The sequence below is a fragment of the Gracilinanus agilis genome, chromosome 4 (genome assembly GCF_016433145.1).
Source record: "Gracilinanus agilis isolate LMUSP501 chromosome 4, AgileGrace, whole genome shotgun sequence".
Lineage (NCBI taxonomy): Eukaryota > Metazoa > Chordata > Mammalia > Didelphimorphia > Didelphidae > Gracilinanus > Gracilinanus agilis.
In genome coordinates this window covers 6746210-6762626 of record NC_058133.1, presented here as the reverse complement: position 1 = coordinate 6762626, position 16417 = coordinate 6746210, and the positions used below count along the sequence as shown (strand labels likewise).

At 50.4% G+C, this 16417-nt stretch overlaps 1 protein-coding gene across 2 annotated transcripts in view; it reads right to left on the bottom strand.

Annotated features, from left to right (window-relative positions):
- Nucleotides 1-8385, bottom strand: part of PTGER3 (prostaglandin E receptor 3) — a 61620-nt gene extending 53235 nt beyond the window's left edge. For both annotated transcript variants that reach the window (XM_044676845.1, XR_006506161.1), the window contains exon 1: nt 7908-8385. In XM_044676845.1, coding sequence (XP_044532780.1) covers nt 7908-8090 — 183 coding nt within the window. In that variant the 5' untranslated portion in view covers nt 8091-8385. The remainder of the gene's footprint in view (nt 1-7907) is intronic.
- Nucleotides 8386-16417: the final 8032 nt, after the last annotated feature.

Genomic DNA, 16417 nt, shown 5'->3' with positions numbered 1-16417 from the left:
TCCCTCCTTCCTTCCTTCCTTCTGTCCCTCCCTCCCTCCCTCCCTTCCTTCCTTCCTCCCTCCCTCCCTCTCTCCCTCCCTCCCTCCCTTCCTTCTGTCCTTCCTCCCTCACTCATAGGATGATTGAGCCATACCCTCAATGACTGACAAGGGTACTGAAAAGCAACTTGCCTAAAGTCCTATGCCCAGGCTGTGTCAGAAGCAGGCAGAGGCCAGCTCTCCTTTCTCTCCTCCCCACTGTCTCTTACCCTAATAATAAAGAGGAAATCCCTGCTTCTTCTTCCTGAGTGGCCCAGGGCAACAGACCCGGCCCATCTGATTCCTACGGGAAGACAATACGATCCATGAGGTGCCAGGGGATAGCCATGGCATTAAACCTCTGAAGTGGCACAGAGAGGGCCACTTTTCACTCTGATGTGAACAAGAAACATTCACGGATTTTGCTGAGAGACAGTTCTGAGACAGTCAGATCTCCACAAGCCTTCACTGAATGGACTGAAGAGTGTCATCCTTAATATACAAAGTGGAGTTGGATAATGGGGACATCAAGGGGATTCCCCCCATTTTATGAGTTTCACCACAGAAATTGAACAGGCGACACAGATGAAAAAATGGATGATTGAGCCAGACCTTCAATGGTTTACATAGCAACCCTGTAGAATGGGATCAAAGGCAAGGATCAATATTGATCCAGGTTTCCCCAAGGTATGATTGACACCAACTCATATAATTTGGATTCACAGCCTATTGGACCAATTTCCTATGAACTGACCTCTAGTCTGAAATTTTAAAAACCCCTAACGTTCCCCCTTAGAATCCATCCTGTATATTGGCTCCAAGGTAGAAGAGCGGTAAGGGCTAGGCAATGAGGGTGAAGTGACTTGCCCAGGGTCACGCTGCCAGGAAAATGTCTAAGGCCACTGGCTAGATTTTTGTGAAATCCTTTACTGTTGCTAGATATATCCCTACTGGAGTCTTTCCTGGGATCCGCCGTCATCTTCAAAATTTTTAAAAGAGGAAATTAGTGGTTTGTTATAAGCAAACACAAAGTTCTTTCAAAAACCACATTCACCATCAGAATGATGGCCTGCCCTGTTTAGGGGCTGCGACCAGAGTGACCAGATGATTTGTGAAGCAAATGGTCCCACTAGCAGGCAGTACCTTGGAGAGAGGATCGCCCATATGGCTGGGATCCCCATATTTGGGATCAATTAATGGAGTCGCTAAAACCTTCCTATTTTGCATCTCAGGTGGAGGAAGGAACCAAGTTAGAGATCCTCGTTGGCTTCACAGGCACGATCGAAACTGCCGTTGGGGCAATGGGTCACTCTGCGACCCTCCTAATGGCCGGGACCCACTCAGAGAGATTATCCAGCTAACCGATAGAGTCTTACGTGTAAAGGACGCCACGGGGAGAATTCGATGGGGCTCCTCCGTGCCACGTCCAGGACTTTGCATTCCGAGGGATAGGAAAGCTGCAGAGATGATGGAGTATGGACAGACGTGGGCGAGGATAAGGGCTATTCTAGGCAAGGCGGAGGAGCCATAAAAGTAACAGACCTCCACGCTGGCCTGGCCTGATCCTTTCCTTCTGCGGATGAGGAAACCAAGACCCAGCGAGGTGAGGGACGTTTCCAAGTCAAAGGGAAAGCCAGCATGACACACAGGGCTCTGATTCTATGGAGCAAATGGCACCTTCTGGAAATAATCAATAACTAGTTTTCATTAAACTCTTCCCTTCCATTTTAGACTCAATACTTAATATTGGTTCCAAGGCAGAAAAGGGATAAGGACCAGGCAGTGGGTGTTAGATGACTTGTCCAGGGCCATACAGCTAGGAAGGGACTGAGGCTAGATTTGAACTCAGGTCTTCCTGACTCCAGGTCCAGGGCTATTTCCTCTATACTCTCTACAAGAACATGCCTTCTCTCATTTCTATTATAATCAACATTCCAATTCCTGGAAACTAGGATTTGTGACCTCCGAGACCGGGCAATCCCTTTGTCCAATGCATGTAGAGATTTTTACCTGCTCATGTTGTCCGAGACTCTGATAGTTAATGGACTTGCCCAATATGTCGGAGGCAGGATTTGATTCCAGGACTCTGTAGACTTCTAGGGAGCTGCCCTCGAGGTTTTGATTTTAATCTCTTTCTTTTACAGATGAAGAAACTGAGGCCACGGGAGGTGAAGCAGAGCTTCACAAGATCACAGAGCTGGGAAACAGCAGAGGTGGGACCTGAGCTCAGTCTCGTGGGGTCCCCCCTCCTCTCCCTTCTCTTCCTCTCCTCCATCCCTTGTGGGTCCATCCATGGGCACACAGTCCCCCAGTGGGCCATGAGCTCCTCCAGAGTTCCCCTTGGCACAATGCCCTGCACACAGCAGGTGCTTAATGAATGCCGCCTGGTTATTGACTGACTGCCAGCTCGTGGAGGGCCTGCACAGCACCTGGCATGGAGTAGGCACGGGCCAGAGGCTGCCTAAAGATGCTCCCTTTAAATGGCTGGTCTGCAGGGACCTCAGCCTCTCCCACACGGTTTTCTCTGTAACAGCCTCACTCTCGGCCTCACATGGGAGTTTCTGGGTGGGGCGGAGGCCGAGCGGACCCTCCTCCTGCCTGTTCTGGCCTTGGGCTGTCGGGGATCACGAATGTTTAAAGGAAGGCAAGGCGGGAGCCTGCAGAGGCAGCCGGGAGGCTGGGCTTATGGCCATGGAAAGGCAACAGGAGCCAAGCTGGGCTTCAGCAACATCGGTCTGGCCACCGTGCGGGGCTTATCGGCGAAGAGCCCGGGAAGACCCCCTGATGGGGCCGCCTCCGCTCGGTGCCATGGACGTGCGCTGAGCGCCTGCTCTGGTCAGCCACTGAGGATGGCGGCCCTGAGGCTCACAATGGCCGCCTTCCTTCCCACAGGAAATCCCAGGACGCTTCGTCCAGCGCCGCCCGCTTAGCCCAGTCACCGTCCCCAGGCAGGACCGGGAAGGATGATGAGGGCAGGGAAGGCTCCAGGCTGCTCTACCTCCTCAAGCCTGGCACCATGCTCGGCCGCAGGGGAGGCGTGCGGGAAGGCACCATTGGGTGGATGTGGTTTTCTTTCCTGTCCTGAAGGGCAGCCCCAAGGCTCGGGCTTTCAACTCCCTGCAGGGAGGACAGAATCTGGAAACAAACCGTGTCCCGTTTACACAGCTTCTTCCTTTTATGCCTTTCTCTAATCGTTGTGACTTGTAGGAACCAAAATGGAGCCCGGCAACTTAGCAAAATTGGGAAAGCCGTAAGCTCAAGGCCAACGGAGATGTGAATGACAACCCCAACCCCAACTGAACTCGAAATTTAACTCTATGGGGGTTTGGGGGGCTCAGTGGATGGAGAGTCAGGCCTAGGAATGGGAGGTCCTGAGTTCAAATTTGGCCTCCGACACTTCCCAGCTGGGTGACCCTGGGCAAGTCACTTGACCCCCATGGCCCACCCTTACCACTCTTCCGCCTTGGAGCCAATACACAGTATTGATTCTATGATGGGTTAAAAAAAAAAAAGGCATTAAACTCTGCAATCATAATGTCTAAGGAGAGCTCCAAAGAGGATATGAGAAAATGTTCCTCACTTCCTTCTCGACAAAGGGGAGCACGTGGGCACAGAATGTTGCTTGCACTGTTGGACTCAGGTGAAGTCTTAGTTTTGTTTTGTTTTGTTTTGAACTCTTACCTTCCACCTTAGAGTCCATACTAAGTGTTGGTTCCAATGTAGATGAATGGTAGAGGCAAAGCGAGGCGGTTGGAGTCCAGTGACTTGGCCAGGCTCACACGACTGGGTCTCGGTTAATTCTGATGACGTGCTTTCTTTCCCCCCATTAATTGTCTATTATTTGTTACAAGGGAAAGCTCTCTGAGGAAGGAGTGAGGTTAAGGTGACATAAAGCGGGTCATATGAAGAAATAAACCTCCCGTTGCTCCGTGCCCTAAAACTGGAGAACTCAGAGAAAGCTGGGAGGAGCCACTGGGGAGGAGCCATCCAGGCTGACTCCTAGGCTGCCCTCTTGCCAACCCGCAGCAAGGATCTACCCAGCTGGAAATGTGTTGGGGGATGGGGACAAGTTTGAGTTTGTTCCATGAAAGCTCCTCACTTGTACCTTCCAGGAGGCTCATCCATCAGCGTTTAGAGAGAAGACAGCCAAGAACCTCAGTGCCAGGGCAGGTCACAAACAGAGGCTGTTTACTGGCTCCATCGCCTCGGGCGCCATCATGGAGAGAAATGCAGCTACCCTGCGAGGGCTTCTCCGGGACGGCCGCCCAGTTGGGGCAGACTTTTATTTGAGAAAGCTCCCCGGGGGAATGGCGCAGAAACACATGTTTGAGGGTGGGAAGGATCCAGGGATCCGTGATTTCATCCGTGTGGAAAGTCAAGTGAGCCGCCCCGTGTCAGGTGGCCGGCAATGGTCAGAAACCAGATTTAAGCCTAGAGTTTTCTAAGTCCAAATGCACCATCCGCCCGCAACGCACTGCCTTGGCGATGTACGCAGTGAGGAGCAGAAAATACCCCCATCTGGGAGGTGATCCAAGTGGAGAACTCCTGCTCTTGACAGTGTCTTCTTTTGGGGAAAAGGTGGTCCTAGCGTGGGGGAGCCCTTCCACCACTAACAGTCTACAGCTCTTTAGAAAATCTCCAGCTCGATGGGACTTTTAGTCTTAAGAAGAAACCCAGGACACACAAGGAGAGGTTGAAGGACTAGTGTGAGGTCATTCGGCCACCCAGGGTCCGAGGCAGGGACTGAGCCCTTAACGTCTTCCCAACTCCCAGGTGTGCCCTCTTACCTCTCACATATATATATACCTGCACACACACACACACACACACACACACACACACACACACACACACACACACCCCTCTCTGCAGGACTGATACAGCACCCATCTGGGCACCACCTCCTGGGTAATAAGTCTCTTTGAGGATCAGTGTGCCGCCCCAACCCACCCTGCCCAATCAGGTCCCCAATGGCTCCACCTTTCATGGAATCCCCCCTCTCAAGAATAATGTTCCCAAAGCAAGATTCTTGTCATCTGAGATCCCTAGAGAAAGGATCCAGGTCTGGGAGAGAGACAGGGAAACTGAGGCAACGCTCTGATACCTGGGTCAAGAGGAACCCTTGGGTCACACATTGGCTTTCCCTTTAATATTGATAAGGAGACAGGATGCGTATCCCCTATTCTACTGCGGAGGGGGCCGGGAAAGGAATATGTTGACATCAGTCTGTGTGCCGTGCCCACTTCTGGAACATCGGGGAGCTGGGTCTTGGGGGCTTCCCATGTTCAGAATAGCTTATTCAGCATATTTTCCACTGGCAAACTCCAGCCTGGAGGAAGCGCCTATATCCTATTAGCATGCTTTCCTTTGGATTCTCTCATTCACTTAATTGGATTATTCCTGATCCAGCCAATGCTTGGATAATAATTATGCTAACCTAATGGGCAGTTAAAGCTCCTTAAATTAATTCTTCCCACCTTAAAAATAAATTAAATTAAAGATATAAAAGCTTTTAAAAAAAAAAAAAAACTTTCTTTAACCCAGAAAGAGCAAGAGTGATCACGATCAGAGAGAAAGAGTGACCAGAAAAGAAGGAAAAAGAGAAGAGAGAGAAAGGAGACAGAAAATAAGGGAAGAGAGAGGAAGAGAAAAAGAAAAGAGAGGAGAAAGGAGGGAGGAAGAAGAAGAGAGACAGAGCTAGAGAGACAGAAGATGGAGAGACAGAGATAGTGAGATAGAGATAGAGAGGGAGACAGAGAGAGAAGGAAAGAGACAAAAGGGAAGAAAGAGAGAGACAGAATTAGAAAGACAGAGAAAGAATGAGAGACAGAGAGACAGAGAGAAAGACAGAGGGAGAGAGAGACAGAGAGAGAGACAGAGACAGACAGACAGACAGACAGACAGACAGAGAAACAGAAAGGTGGGGGGAGAGTCACACACACAAAAATGACAAGTCTAATGGGCTTGCGTATTTAATACCAAAAAAGAGCTTAAAGTGTGTTTCTGCTGGTAATTTTCTAATAGGCTGGGCTGGTTTCTGGGTGCCTCTTTCTATTCCTCACACCTGGCTCGGGCCCCTTAAACAAGTCCTGTTGGGCTGGCTGGAGGGCACTTTCCAAACAATAATGAAGCCTTTTAAAAAGACAAAGAAATCCTCTGCCCATAGAGCATCCGCTCCCTGTGGAGTGCAGGGACTATTTCATTGTTGGTTTGTACCGCCAATGCCCAGCAAGTGCCCGACAATTTGTAAGCTTTAATTCACAGCAGCGGCCATAGAGAAGGGTCAGGGATTAGCTGCTGTGGCTCAGACTTCTCCGCAGAAACAACATTGCGAGGAGGGCTTGTTTAAAACAGGAAGCCCCTATCATTCCCAAAGGTGTGGCTCAGACCTGGATCCACAAACTAGACGCCCCTCCCCGCAAATCTTTGGCCATCCTGGTGGCCTCGCCCTCAGAGTATCCTTTAAAGACAAAGCTGAGGAGGTGGGGTGTAGGTGCAGGTCTCACCAGAGCCTCCCAACAACCCCGAGAGGTAGCTGCTATTGCCATCATCCCCATTTTCAGAGGAGGAACCCCAGACCGGAGGAATCAAGCTACCCTACGTCTTAGGTTCCCCACTCCCTTCTTCTTGATTTCCTAAGTAGGTCCCGAACCACTAAAGGCCTGGGTATATTTTGTCGGAGAAACCCAAAAGAACGGAAGTCCTTCACCGGAGAAGATCGACTTACTCATCTGAGTCAGCGCCCACTTTTCAGAACTACCCACCCCACCATTTCTGACGGTCATTTCAGTGACTCCTATTTGGATCCTGGATCGACACAGTTACCAAGACAACCGCTTAACAGTGTAAGATTCAGATTTAATGCTGAGATATTAGACACGAGGACAAAGAACATCCAGATTAATGCACTTCGGGACTGTACGATGCTGTCTTTGTTTCGTGTTTGACCCACAACCATTGAACAGTGAAAGAGAAAAGTCCCTTAAGTTCTTGTTCCCTGTAAGGTTAAAGAGAGAAACAGACGGATGGGCAGACAGACTGGCAGAGAGGAGGATGGGAAGACCAACTTCCTCCAAAACGTCTTTAAAAACAACAACAAACAACCCGCCTTCCTCCACCTCTGACTCCACCTCTGACTCACCACTAAAGGAAGGCTTACTTCGTTCCTTCACCATCCACCCGACAAGCATTTATTAAGCACCTCCTGTGTACTTAATAAACGCTGGTTCCTTGAGTCCTTCATTTACCCACTAAGCATTTTTTAAGCGCCTCCCGCCAGGGTCGGGGACACGAAGACCAAAAGGCAAGGATTCCTGCCCTCCCAGCCTTGTCGCCTATTGTGGAGAAACACTGACACAGAAGCACAGAGAGGATATATGCAGAGAAAGTCAAAGGGATTGTGGGAGAAGCGTAGCATTCCGAAAGGCTGCTCGCATTGGAGCCAGCCTTGACTGGGATTAGCTCAGAGGCAGGCAACAGCCCTGGAGAATTCACAGCAAGCCAGAAGCACGGCCACACGGACAGTCACAGGGAGGCGACACACTGGAGCGACAGGAGGCAGCGGGAGATGGCGGCAGAGGCAGCTCCACTGGCTTAGAGTTCAGATTCTGTGTTTTGGGCACTGGGGGGCGGGGCGGGGGGGGTTATCGGGTCTGTTGAGGCCGTTTAGCCTGATGTCAAGAATTCATTCCACCTGGATACACAAGCGCGGGCATGCTGCGGCCGCCAAGATGCACAGGAGGGTCTAAGACTACTGGTGGTCACGAGCGGTTAGCATGTGGGCTGCTGGAGGCTCTCTCTCAGGCTCCCATCTGCATGATCTCGTTGGACAACGAGACGGGCTGCCCTTTGTGTCCGTCGCGAGAGCAGCTGGAGACGGCGTTTGCTACCTGACAGAACTTCCGGAGGAGGATCTTTCGGAGCAGCAGGTAGACCCAGGGGTCCAAGATCTGGTTGAGGGAAGCCAGGCGGATGGCCGTCAAGAAGAAGTCGCACTCCTTGGGTCTCTCCCCCTGGAAGCCCGGCGTCTTGCAGTGGTCCATCGAGGTGTGGCTGAAGATCATTTTCAGCATCAAAATCTGGGAAAGAGAAACAAAGGCACGGGGCCATTAGTCCTGCGGAAGGATTAACGCAGACGCCTCTTTCCCCGACGTCTACACTCCTAGAAACCGGGTCAAACGGGTCAGAGAGCGAGCAGCGACCAGGACGTTCGTCTCCACCCTCCCTCCACCTCCTGCCATCCTTGACTATTTCCAATGGGCGGCTCCCTCGCTAGCCTGTGAGCTTTGGAGGGCGAGGACTGCCTTTTGCCACTCTCTGGATCGCTAGAGCTCATCAGCACAGTGCCTGGCACATAGGGGATGCTCACTAAACGCTGATTGCTTGAAGTAGCCACAACCCCCCAAAGCCTTCCTCCATCCTCCCAAATTGTTGTTCTTCAGCCCTTTCCCGTATGTTCCACTCTTTCTGACCCCACTTGGGGCACTTTGGATAGGCTTGTTGGGCTGCAACTGAGAGTCAAATGTGGGCCATGAAAAGCCTTTTCAAAAGACCAAATGAACCCTCTCCCCACAGTAGAACATATTCAACTCTCACTATTGGAAGTCATAAAAAAGGTGGTCATTCATTCCAGCCCAACGGAAATATGCCGAATCCAGACCCAGTCCCTGGGCCCAAGGACCATTTATTCTACTTCTTTGATCTGAGCCTGAAAGGGACCTCAGAGGTCACCTAATCTCATCCCCATTTTACAGATGAACAAACTGAGCCCCAAAGTGTTTAAGTGACTCACCACAAATTGTCAAAAATGGTTGGAAAATGCTTTCCCACATTGATGTTTTTGGCATCAGCTAAACCTAATATTGAGTTCTCAGGCTTCCGAGAGCACAGAATTTAAAGAAGGTTGAAAAGAGCCCACGTCACAATTCACTGAAGTCATCTGTCGTCTTGCTTTCAGGGGAAAATCCAGCTCTCGCCTGGGTCAAAGAAGCATGAAGCGCCCAAGGAGCAGGCTTCGGGCTAACGGAAACACGGTGACCCTCCAACTCCCAACAATTTCCTATATTATAACACACTGAGTCATGCCTGAGCTCCCCTACTGCAGGCAAGCCCTAGAGGGGCAAGGACGGAGGAGGAGGAGGCGAGGCAGCTTCAAAGCGGTCAGGGTTCAGGGCCATCGTGGGCAGGCCAACTTCCAATGGCATGACCCTCATTTCCCTACAGCTGCAGCCTTGCCTTTGAAGTTTGCTGGCTCTGGAAGTGGGGATTTCTGTGCTAAAGGAAGAGATGGGAATTAGGCACTGGATAGGGAGCCGGTACACGGATGGAGAGCTCATCTCTGCATGGTCCTGGGCACATCATGTGACTCCTCAGTGTCCCCAGGCACCTGTCTAGGAGCCTAAGTTATACAATGGAGAATGTGAATGGCTAGAAGGATTTTCCTCATCGGGAGGTCCATGAACCACTGAAATCACAGGTCCAGTCTATTTTTTTATTTTTATTTTTATTCTTTTAAACCTTTAACTTCTGTGTACTGGCTCCTTGGTGGAAGAGAGGTAAGGGTGGGCAATGGGGGTCAAGTGACTTGTCCAGGGTCACCCAGCTGGGAAGTGTCTGAGGCCTGATTTGAACCTAGGACCTCCCATCTCTAGGCCTGACACTCAATCCACTGAGCTACCCAGCTGCCCCCTATATAATTTATCCATCTCCTCATGTCTGATTCTGGAGTCTTTTCTTTTTATTTTAAACCCTTACCTTTGATCTTGGAATCAATACTGTGTATTGATTCCAAGGCAGAAGAGTGGTAAAGGCTAGGCAATGGGGGTCAAGTGACTTGCCCAGGGTCACACAGCTGGGAAGTGTCTGAGGCCAGATTTGAACCCAAGACCTCCCGTCTCTAGGCCTGACTCTCCAGCCACTGAGCTACCCAGCTGCCCTCACAGGTCCAGTCTAAAAGGGGTAGAGTGCGGTGGTTTTCCAGCTCCTTTCTGCATGCACCCAGTCTTGCTCTTTTCTTTGAGGAATCAGGGCACACCATAGAGCTGCTGAGGCTCGAACAGGCCTGGGTCATGTGATGGCAAGGATGACCTCCAGACGGCCCATGGCGTGCCCTTGGAGCACCATGGAAGCAGGGGCTGGCTGGCGAGACTGTCTGAGGATGCTGAAGAAGGGTTGCTATGGCCTCCTCCCACCCTCGGGTCATCTGCTAAAGCAGGAAGAGGTTAAGTAAGAAATAAGATTCCATTCAAATCACCCAGGATTCCTGACTTCTGAAGAACTGATGGCATAGAGAGATGAGACAAGGAAATGCTAAATGCCAGCTAAATGCCAATCTGACAAGAGCTCTGGGAGGTTCAGTAGCTTCAGTCAGCCAGTCAGTTAGCACTTATTCAACACCCAGGTTGTGCTGGGCTAAGTAAGGGGGAGCCAGGAACCCCAGAGTTCAAGTCTTACTTCTGACACATGCCAGAGCAGAATAATCCTGAATGAGTCACTAACCCACTGCATTAACAAGCAAGATGGTGAGCTTCATATGGGGAGGGTTTTCCATGTCAGACGTTCTCGGTTCTCATGAAATGACATGTCCAGAACCTTTTTCCCCCTCCAAAATATATGTAACTGGAGTACAGACTTTGGAAATGAGCTGAAGCAGAGATCATTTGCAGCTGGAGGAGGAGAAAGGAGGAGAAAGGAGGAGAAAGGAGGAGAAAGGAGAGGGGCTCTAAGTGGGCCTTGGGGATAGCAATAGGCAGAAAGGGTCAGAGGAGGCCCCAAAAGGAAGGGGACTGGACGAGCCAAGGTTCAGAGGTAGAAGCGTTGGCATGTTTGGAGGATGAGGTCCACTCACTTGGACTGAGGCCACCTGATGGAGAATATGTGATAGAAGGATGGAAGGAGATCTTGATTTACTAAGCAGGAAAGAAGCATGGGAAGTTTTGGGGAGGGAAGTGCCATGGCCATACCTATACCATTAAGACCAAGTTGTCATTCCTATTGGTCTGGCCATTCTAGAAAGGAATTTGGACCTACACCCAAAGAGCTGTTAATGGGCCATCAAATCCTTTGTCCCAGAATTCCTACTTCTCAGGCTGTGACCCAAAGTGATCAAAAACAGAGGAAAAGGACTCACGTGGGACCCGTTCACAGCAGTTCTTTTTGTGGTGTTGGAGAATTGGAAATCGAGGGGGTGCCCATCAGCAGGGGAGGGTCTCAACAAAGGATGGAATATGAATGTGACCAAATACTGTTGTTGTGAGAAATGAGGAAGGGCTGAGTTTCAGAGAAGCCTGGGGAGACCCAAACTGATACAGAGTGAAGCAAGCAGAACCCACAGGGCCGTCTCTAAAATGACAAAAGGCAAACCACTTGGAGAGGTTTGGGAACTCTGATCAGCGCCACAACCAGTCACGATTCCAGAGAAATCCTCATAGCCCTCGCCCTGGGCCCACCTTCTGATGGACTCAGTCCTACCCGAGACATGGTCAACACCAGAATTGACTCAGCTGTTTGATAACAGAGCTTTTCCTGTGTTTGGGTTTTCACCGAGAATGGGAAGGATGTGCTGAGAGGGAAAAAGGCAGATTATAGCAATAAGAGAAAATAGAATCAATCAATAAAATAAAAATAGCACCGGGGGAGTTTCCTTTTGTTGTTATTGTTATTATTTTTTTGTTGTTATTGTTATTTTGTTGTTATTGTTATTATTTTGTTAAAAGTAACCCATTACAATGAGGCATGAATAATATGGAAAGCGAAGAGACCAGAGTCTTGTAAGGAAAGAAGCTAATGGGGGAGGGGGGCAGCTGAGTGACTCAGTGGATTGAGAGCCAGGCCTATGGACAGGAGGTCCTGGGTTCAAATCTGGCTTCAGACACTTCCCAGCTGTGTGACCCTGGGCAAGTCACTTGACCCCCATTGCCTACCCTTACCACTCTTCTGCCTTGGAGCCAATGCACAGTCTTGATTCTAAGATGGAAGGTGAGGGTTTTAAAACAACAAAGGAAGCTAATGAGGGCTTGAACCAAGATGGCGGCAATGGGAATGGTTAAGAAGGAAGAGCTGTCCTGGAGGCAGGGTGGATAGGACTCAGTGACTGCCCTGGATGTGTGACAAAGTAAGAGGGAGAAAACCTGGTATGAGGATCAGTAACCAGGACCCGTAGAGAGCGGACGCTGAACATTTGCTGAACTCGGTGAAGTGGAATTGAGAATGGCAATATCACGCACACATAAGGGATGGAGCTCATGACAGCTGCGCTCTCCGTGTGAATCATCACCATATGGAAAAGGGATTCCATATATTCGATATGTGGCCCCCAGAGGCAAAACTAGGAACAGTGAATTAGTCAAAGGGATATAGAAGAAAAACCAATTCTCAAAAAACCCTAGAATCTCATGTTCATTTGACTTGGAGGCAGGAAGAGCTGAGTTCAAATCCTTCCTTGGACACTTGCAGTGTGACTGAGCAAGTCACCTACCTTTCTTGCCCTCAGCCTTTTCATCTATAAAACGGGCATGATAATACCAAAAGGTTGTTTTGAGGATACTATATGTAAACGTGAAAGCTTTTATTTTTTAAGACTCTTACTGTGGGGATGGCAGGGTTTTCCCCCTTGTCCACACTCTTCTTTTTTAAATAGTCAAGAAATGGTTGTTTTAATTTTACCAGCGTCAGCTTCCTGCCCACTTCGCTGCTCAGTCAATCAGTGCCACATTTCCAGGCGCTCATCGCAGGCCACGGAGCCAGCCAAGGGCCCCAGACAGTGCTGCCATGGGCGCAGAGACATAAACAAACCCAGCCTGGCTGCTGTAACTCCTCCAGAAATCATGAACCCGAGATGGAAGCCAAAGGAGTGGAAGCCAGCGCCCGGCAGAGCCCTGCGTTTGTTTTGAATTCAGGGAAGTGCTATTTGGAAGTGTCTAGCAGACTCCCTATGGACACGTGGGGGCTTTGAGACTACATTACCCATGATTCCAATGGGTTTCCGGTTTTTGGGCTCCCTGAACCCCAACCCCGACAGAGGGCAGCCACAGTCAACACTGGGGTCTCCCCTCCGATGGGAATCTCTTGGGGCTGATGACTCGGCTGCGGTTGGTTGCCTTTGCCCTGAGAGAACAAACATCCAGGTCACATTGAGGAGACATGATTGATTCCTGTCGGGTCAGTGGCTACCAAGTCATGGTCTATTGTCTTTAAATGCTTACCTTCTTCTGTACTAGAATCAACACTGTGGATTGGTTCCAGAGAAGAATCGCTGTAAGACCTAGGCAAGGGGAGTTAAGGGACTTGACCAGGGTCACACAGCGAGGAAGTATCTGAGGCCAAATGTGAACCCTGGACTTCCCAGTGCCGGGCCTGGCTCTCCATCCACTGAGCTGCTTAGCTGTAGCCCGCCTCCCCCAGGGAAGGTCCAGTGAGGACCGAGACTTCTGCGGCAGCAAGGAAACACTGTCCAGGGCGGAGCCAGAGAAGCAGGAGAAGACTTCTATGATCTGATGCAGAGCGAAGGAAGAAACTCCCATAGAAGTGACTACAGCAGAGTAAAGGAGAGAAGGAACAAAGAAATCCCTGCCAGGTCAGCAGAGCCACCAGGGCCAGCCCTAGGACAAAGTCCAGAAGATGCTCCTCCTCCTCCTCCTTCTTCTATAAAGCCGGGGAGCTGCAAAACACGTGAGTTAGTCTGGCCGAACCCCTTTTCTCTCTCCTCTTATTCTTTGTTCCCGAGACGCTCACGAGGGAGAGGAGGTGGAGGGGAACATTTGCAAGAAAAATATGAAAAACTTCAAAAAAGGCAACTTGGGCTGGGCGAGGGGACTGCTCTGGAGGGAAGGCGTTAGATGCCCATAAAAGCCTTCCTCAGTCGTCTCCGTCTGTGAACAGCCTTTAGATGGCTTAGATGGAGCACGAGAAAGCAGCCTCGATGCTTCATTCCTGGAACTGCTTTAACTCGTCTGACTCTGGTTTGTCTCCATCCCCAGAGGAGAGTTTGGAAATAAACTGAAGGTTGGCACCTGGGCACGTGTCCATTCGAGGAAGGCGCGGCGGCGGCATGTCTCTGCCACACACCCTCCCACCCCCTCTACTCTGGCCAAAGGCAGGGAGGAATCAGTTCTACGTGGCCGCAGAGGGGGTCGTTCTGGCTGCCTACGCCCACCTCGCACCCAGGTGCCATATTTTTTTTAGAGCAATGGCTTGACAGAATAGAAAAATGGTAAAACAGTCTTGAATCCAGAAAGATTTGGATTCGAATTCTGTTTTTTTTTTATTTATTCACCATGTGACTGTGATCACGTCCCTTTGGGGCTACGAGTCTCAACTTTTACCAAAAAAAAAAAAAAAGATGAAAAAAACCTGCTAGTACTGGCTGCTGTCAAAGGAGCAAGGGAAGCCACGCTCTGCAAGCATCAAAGAACGACCAGCTGGCACCCCCAGGAACACCCCCCCCAGTCAGCGTCCCCTGGGGCTCCCTGAGTCTTGCCGGACCCCAACCACCTGGGAGCCTCCCGGAGGCCAAGGGGGGTCCTCTCGGACTCACGATTCTCCTCTTGCCCCATCCCAACCCACCCCCACACTTGGCAAAGCAGGAAAGATGGCGAACGTGATTTTGTCTTTTTGTTCTCTTGCAGAACGCCAGGATTTACGGTTCCGTGTTTGAAAACGAGGATTCTTGGTTGAAGTATGCCTCGAGTTACATGACCAAACAACCCACGGCAGATGATAAACTATTGGAGTTATTTCATGGAAATTCATCTGAGAGGGAAGGAGGAAGGCTGGCTGGCAGCCCTTGGGCTCCGTTCTGCTGTCTTTTATGCATTTCCAAGTTATTAATAAAATACGTGTTTATGGGCCTCTTTCCACAGGTCAAACGTTATCTGTGCCGCTTCGTCTTTCTTAGCTGGGCTCTTGGGCTGGTTTGAATGACCCGACTGGCTGGAAGCTGATGGCCCCAGAAGCAGGCTGAGGTGGGACATCGTCCAGCAAGTCTTAATTACATAATTGAGGGCTTCCTGGGGGAAGGGCTTCACTGCAGAGCCAAACAAGCCATCGCTGCCTTGTTGGCTGCCGTAAATATAACTTGTTTATCCCACAGCCCCAGGTTTGCTGCTACTTTCTCCATCACGGCTGTTAGGAAAACACACCGGGCAGAAGTCTCATCACCTCCCTTTGTACGATCATGGGCTTAGAGCTAGGAAGGACCTCAGAGTCATGCAGAACAGCCCCTTCATTTTGTAGAAGAAGAAACAATCCCAGGGCTAAAGGAGAGCCCTGCCTAGAAATCCTAGGGCCCAAGGGGCAGGCGGGGCTGGGACTGGAACTCTCCAACTAACTGTTCTTGAATATTCATTGCAGTTTAAAGTTGTCCCCCCTCCTTCCCCTTTGGGTGACTGGAAGGACTGGTTTTCCCCTGTTCTCATTCTGTGACGGGTCCATCTTTTTCCATGGTTCTGCATTTCACGGATGATGTCACTTAGAGCATCACTTTCCTAAGCTGATCCTCTTTGGGGTGCTAAAGTGCTGGGCTCACACCTTGCCACTGACTTGAGGGTGACTCTTCAGTTCTTTGGAGACTTTAATATCCTATGACTCACAGCCATACAACTTCACTGGAAACCCACTGGAGTTGGGCGCACGCGCACACACACACACACACACACACACACACAAGAAAAGAAAGAGCAGTAATGGGAGAAGAGATGAGAAGATGCTCTCTCTCTCTCTCTCTCTCTCTCTCTCTCTCTTTCTCTCTCTCTCTTTCTCTCTCTCTCTCTCTTCTCTCTCCCCGTCTCTGTCTCTCTCCCCCTCTCTGTCTCTCTGTCTGTCTGTCTCTCTCTCTCTCTCTCTCTCTCTCTCTCCTTCCCTTCCCCACCCTCCATCCCTTTTTCTGTATCTGTCTATCTATCTCTCCCTTTCCCTCCCTCCATCCCTCTCTGTCTCTCTCTCTCTCTCTCTCTGTCTCTCTCTCTCTGTCTCTCCCTCTGTCTCTCTCTCTGTCTCTCTCTCTGTCTCCTATCAGTCTCTGCTAAGGTCTTGGGTCATCTGGCTGAGACGTTCCTCGTCTCTTTTTTAACCGTCGTTACCAGGGCTGCATTGTTGGGGAGGGAGATATTCCGAAATCGAGGTCATCTGACAAAGTCCAGATACCGTTCGTCAGAAGGAGCATCCCCGCTGGCTACGGGGTCAGGAGATAGGAGCTTACTGCTGTCCAAAGAGGAGCTGAAATGATTACCAGCTGCATGACTGAATGCTCTGCGCCAGGGATGATCAAAGAAATCCAAGTCGGAACAGTCCTGAGGCTTCATCTCACAGCCTGCAAACTAGCCAAGATGACCGATATGGGAATGGGCAGCGTGGGAGAGCGACGATGGGAGGAAAGGCACACAGAGGGGCTCCAGGTGAATCG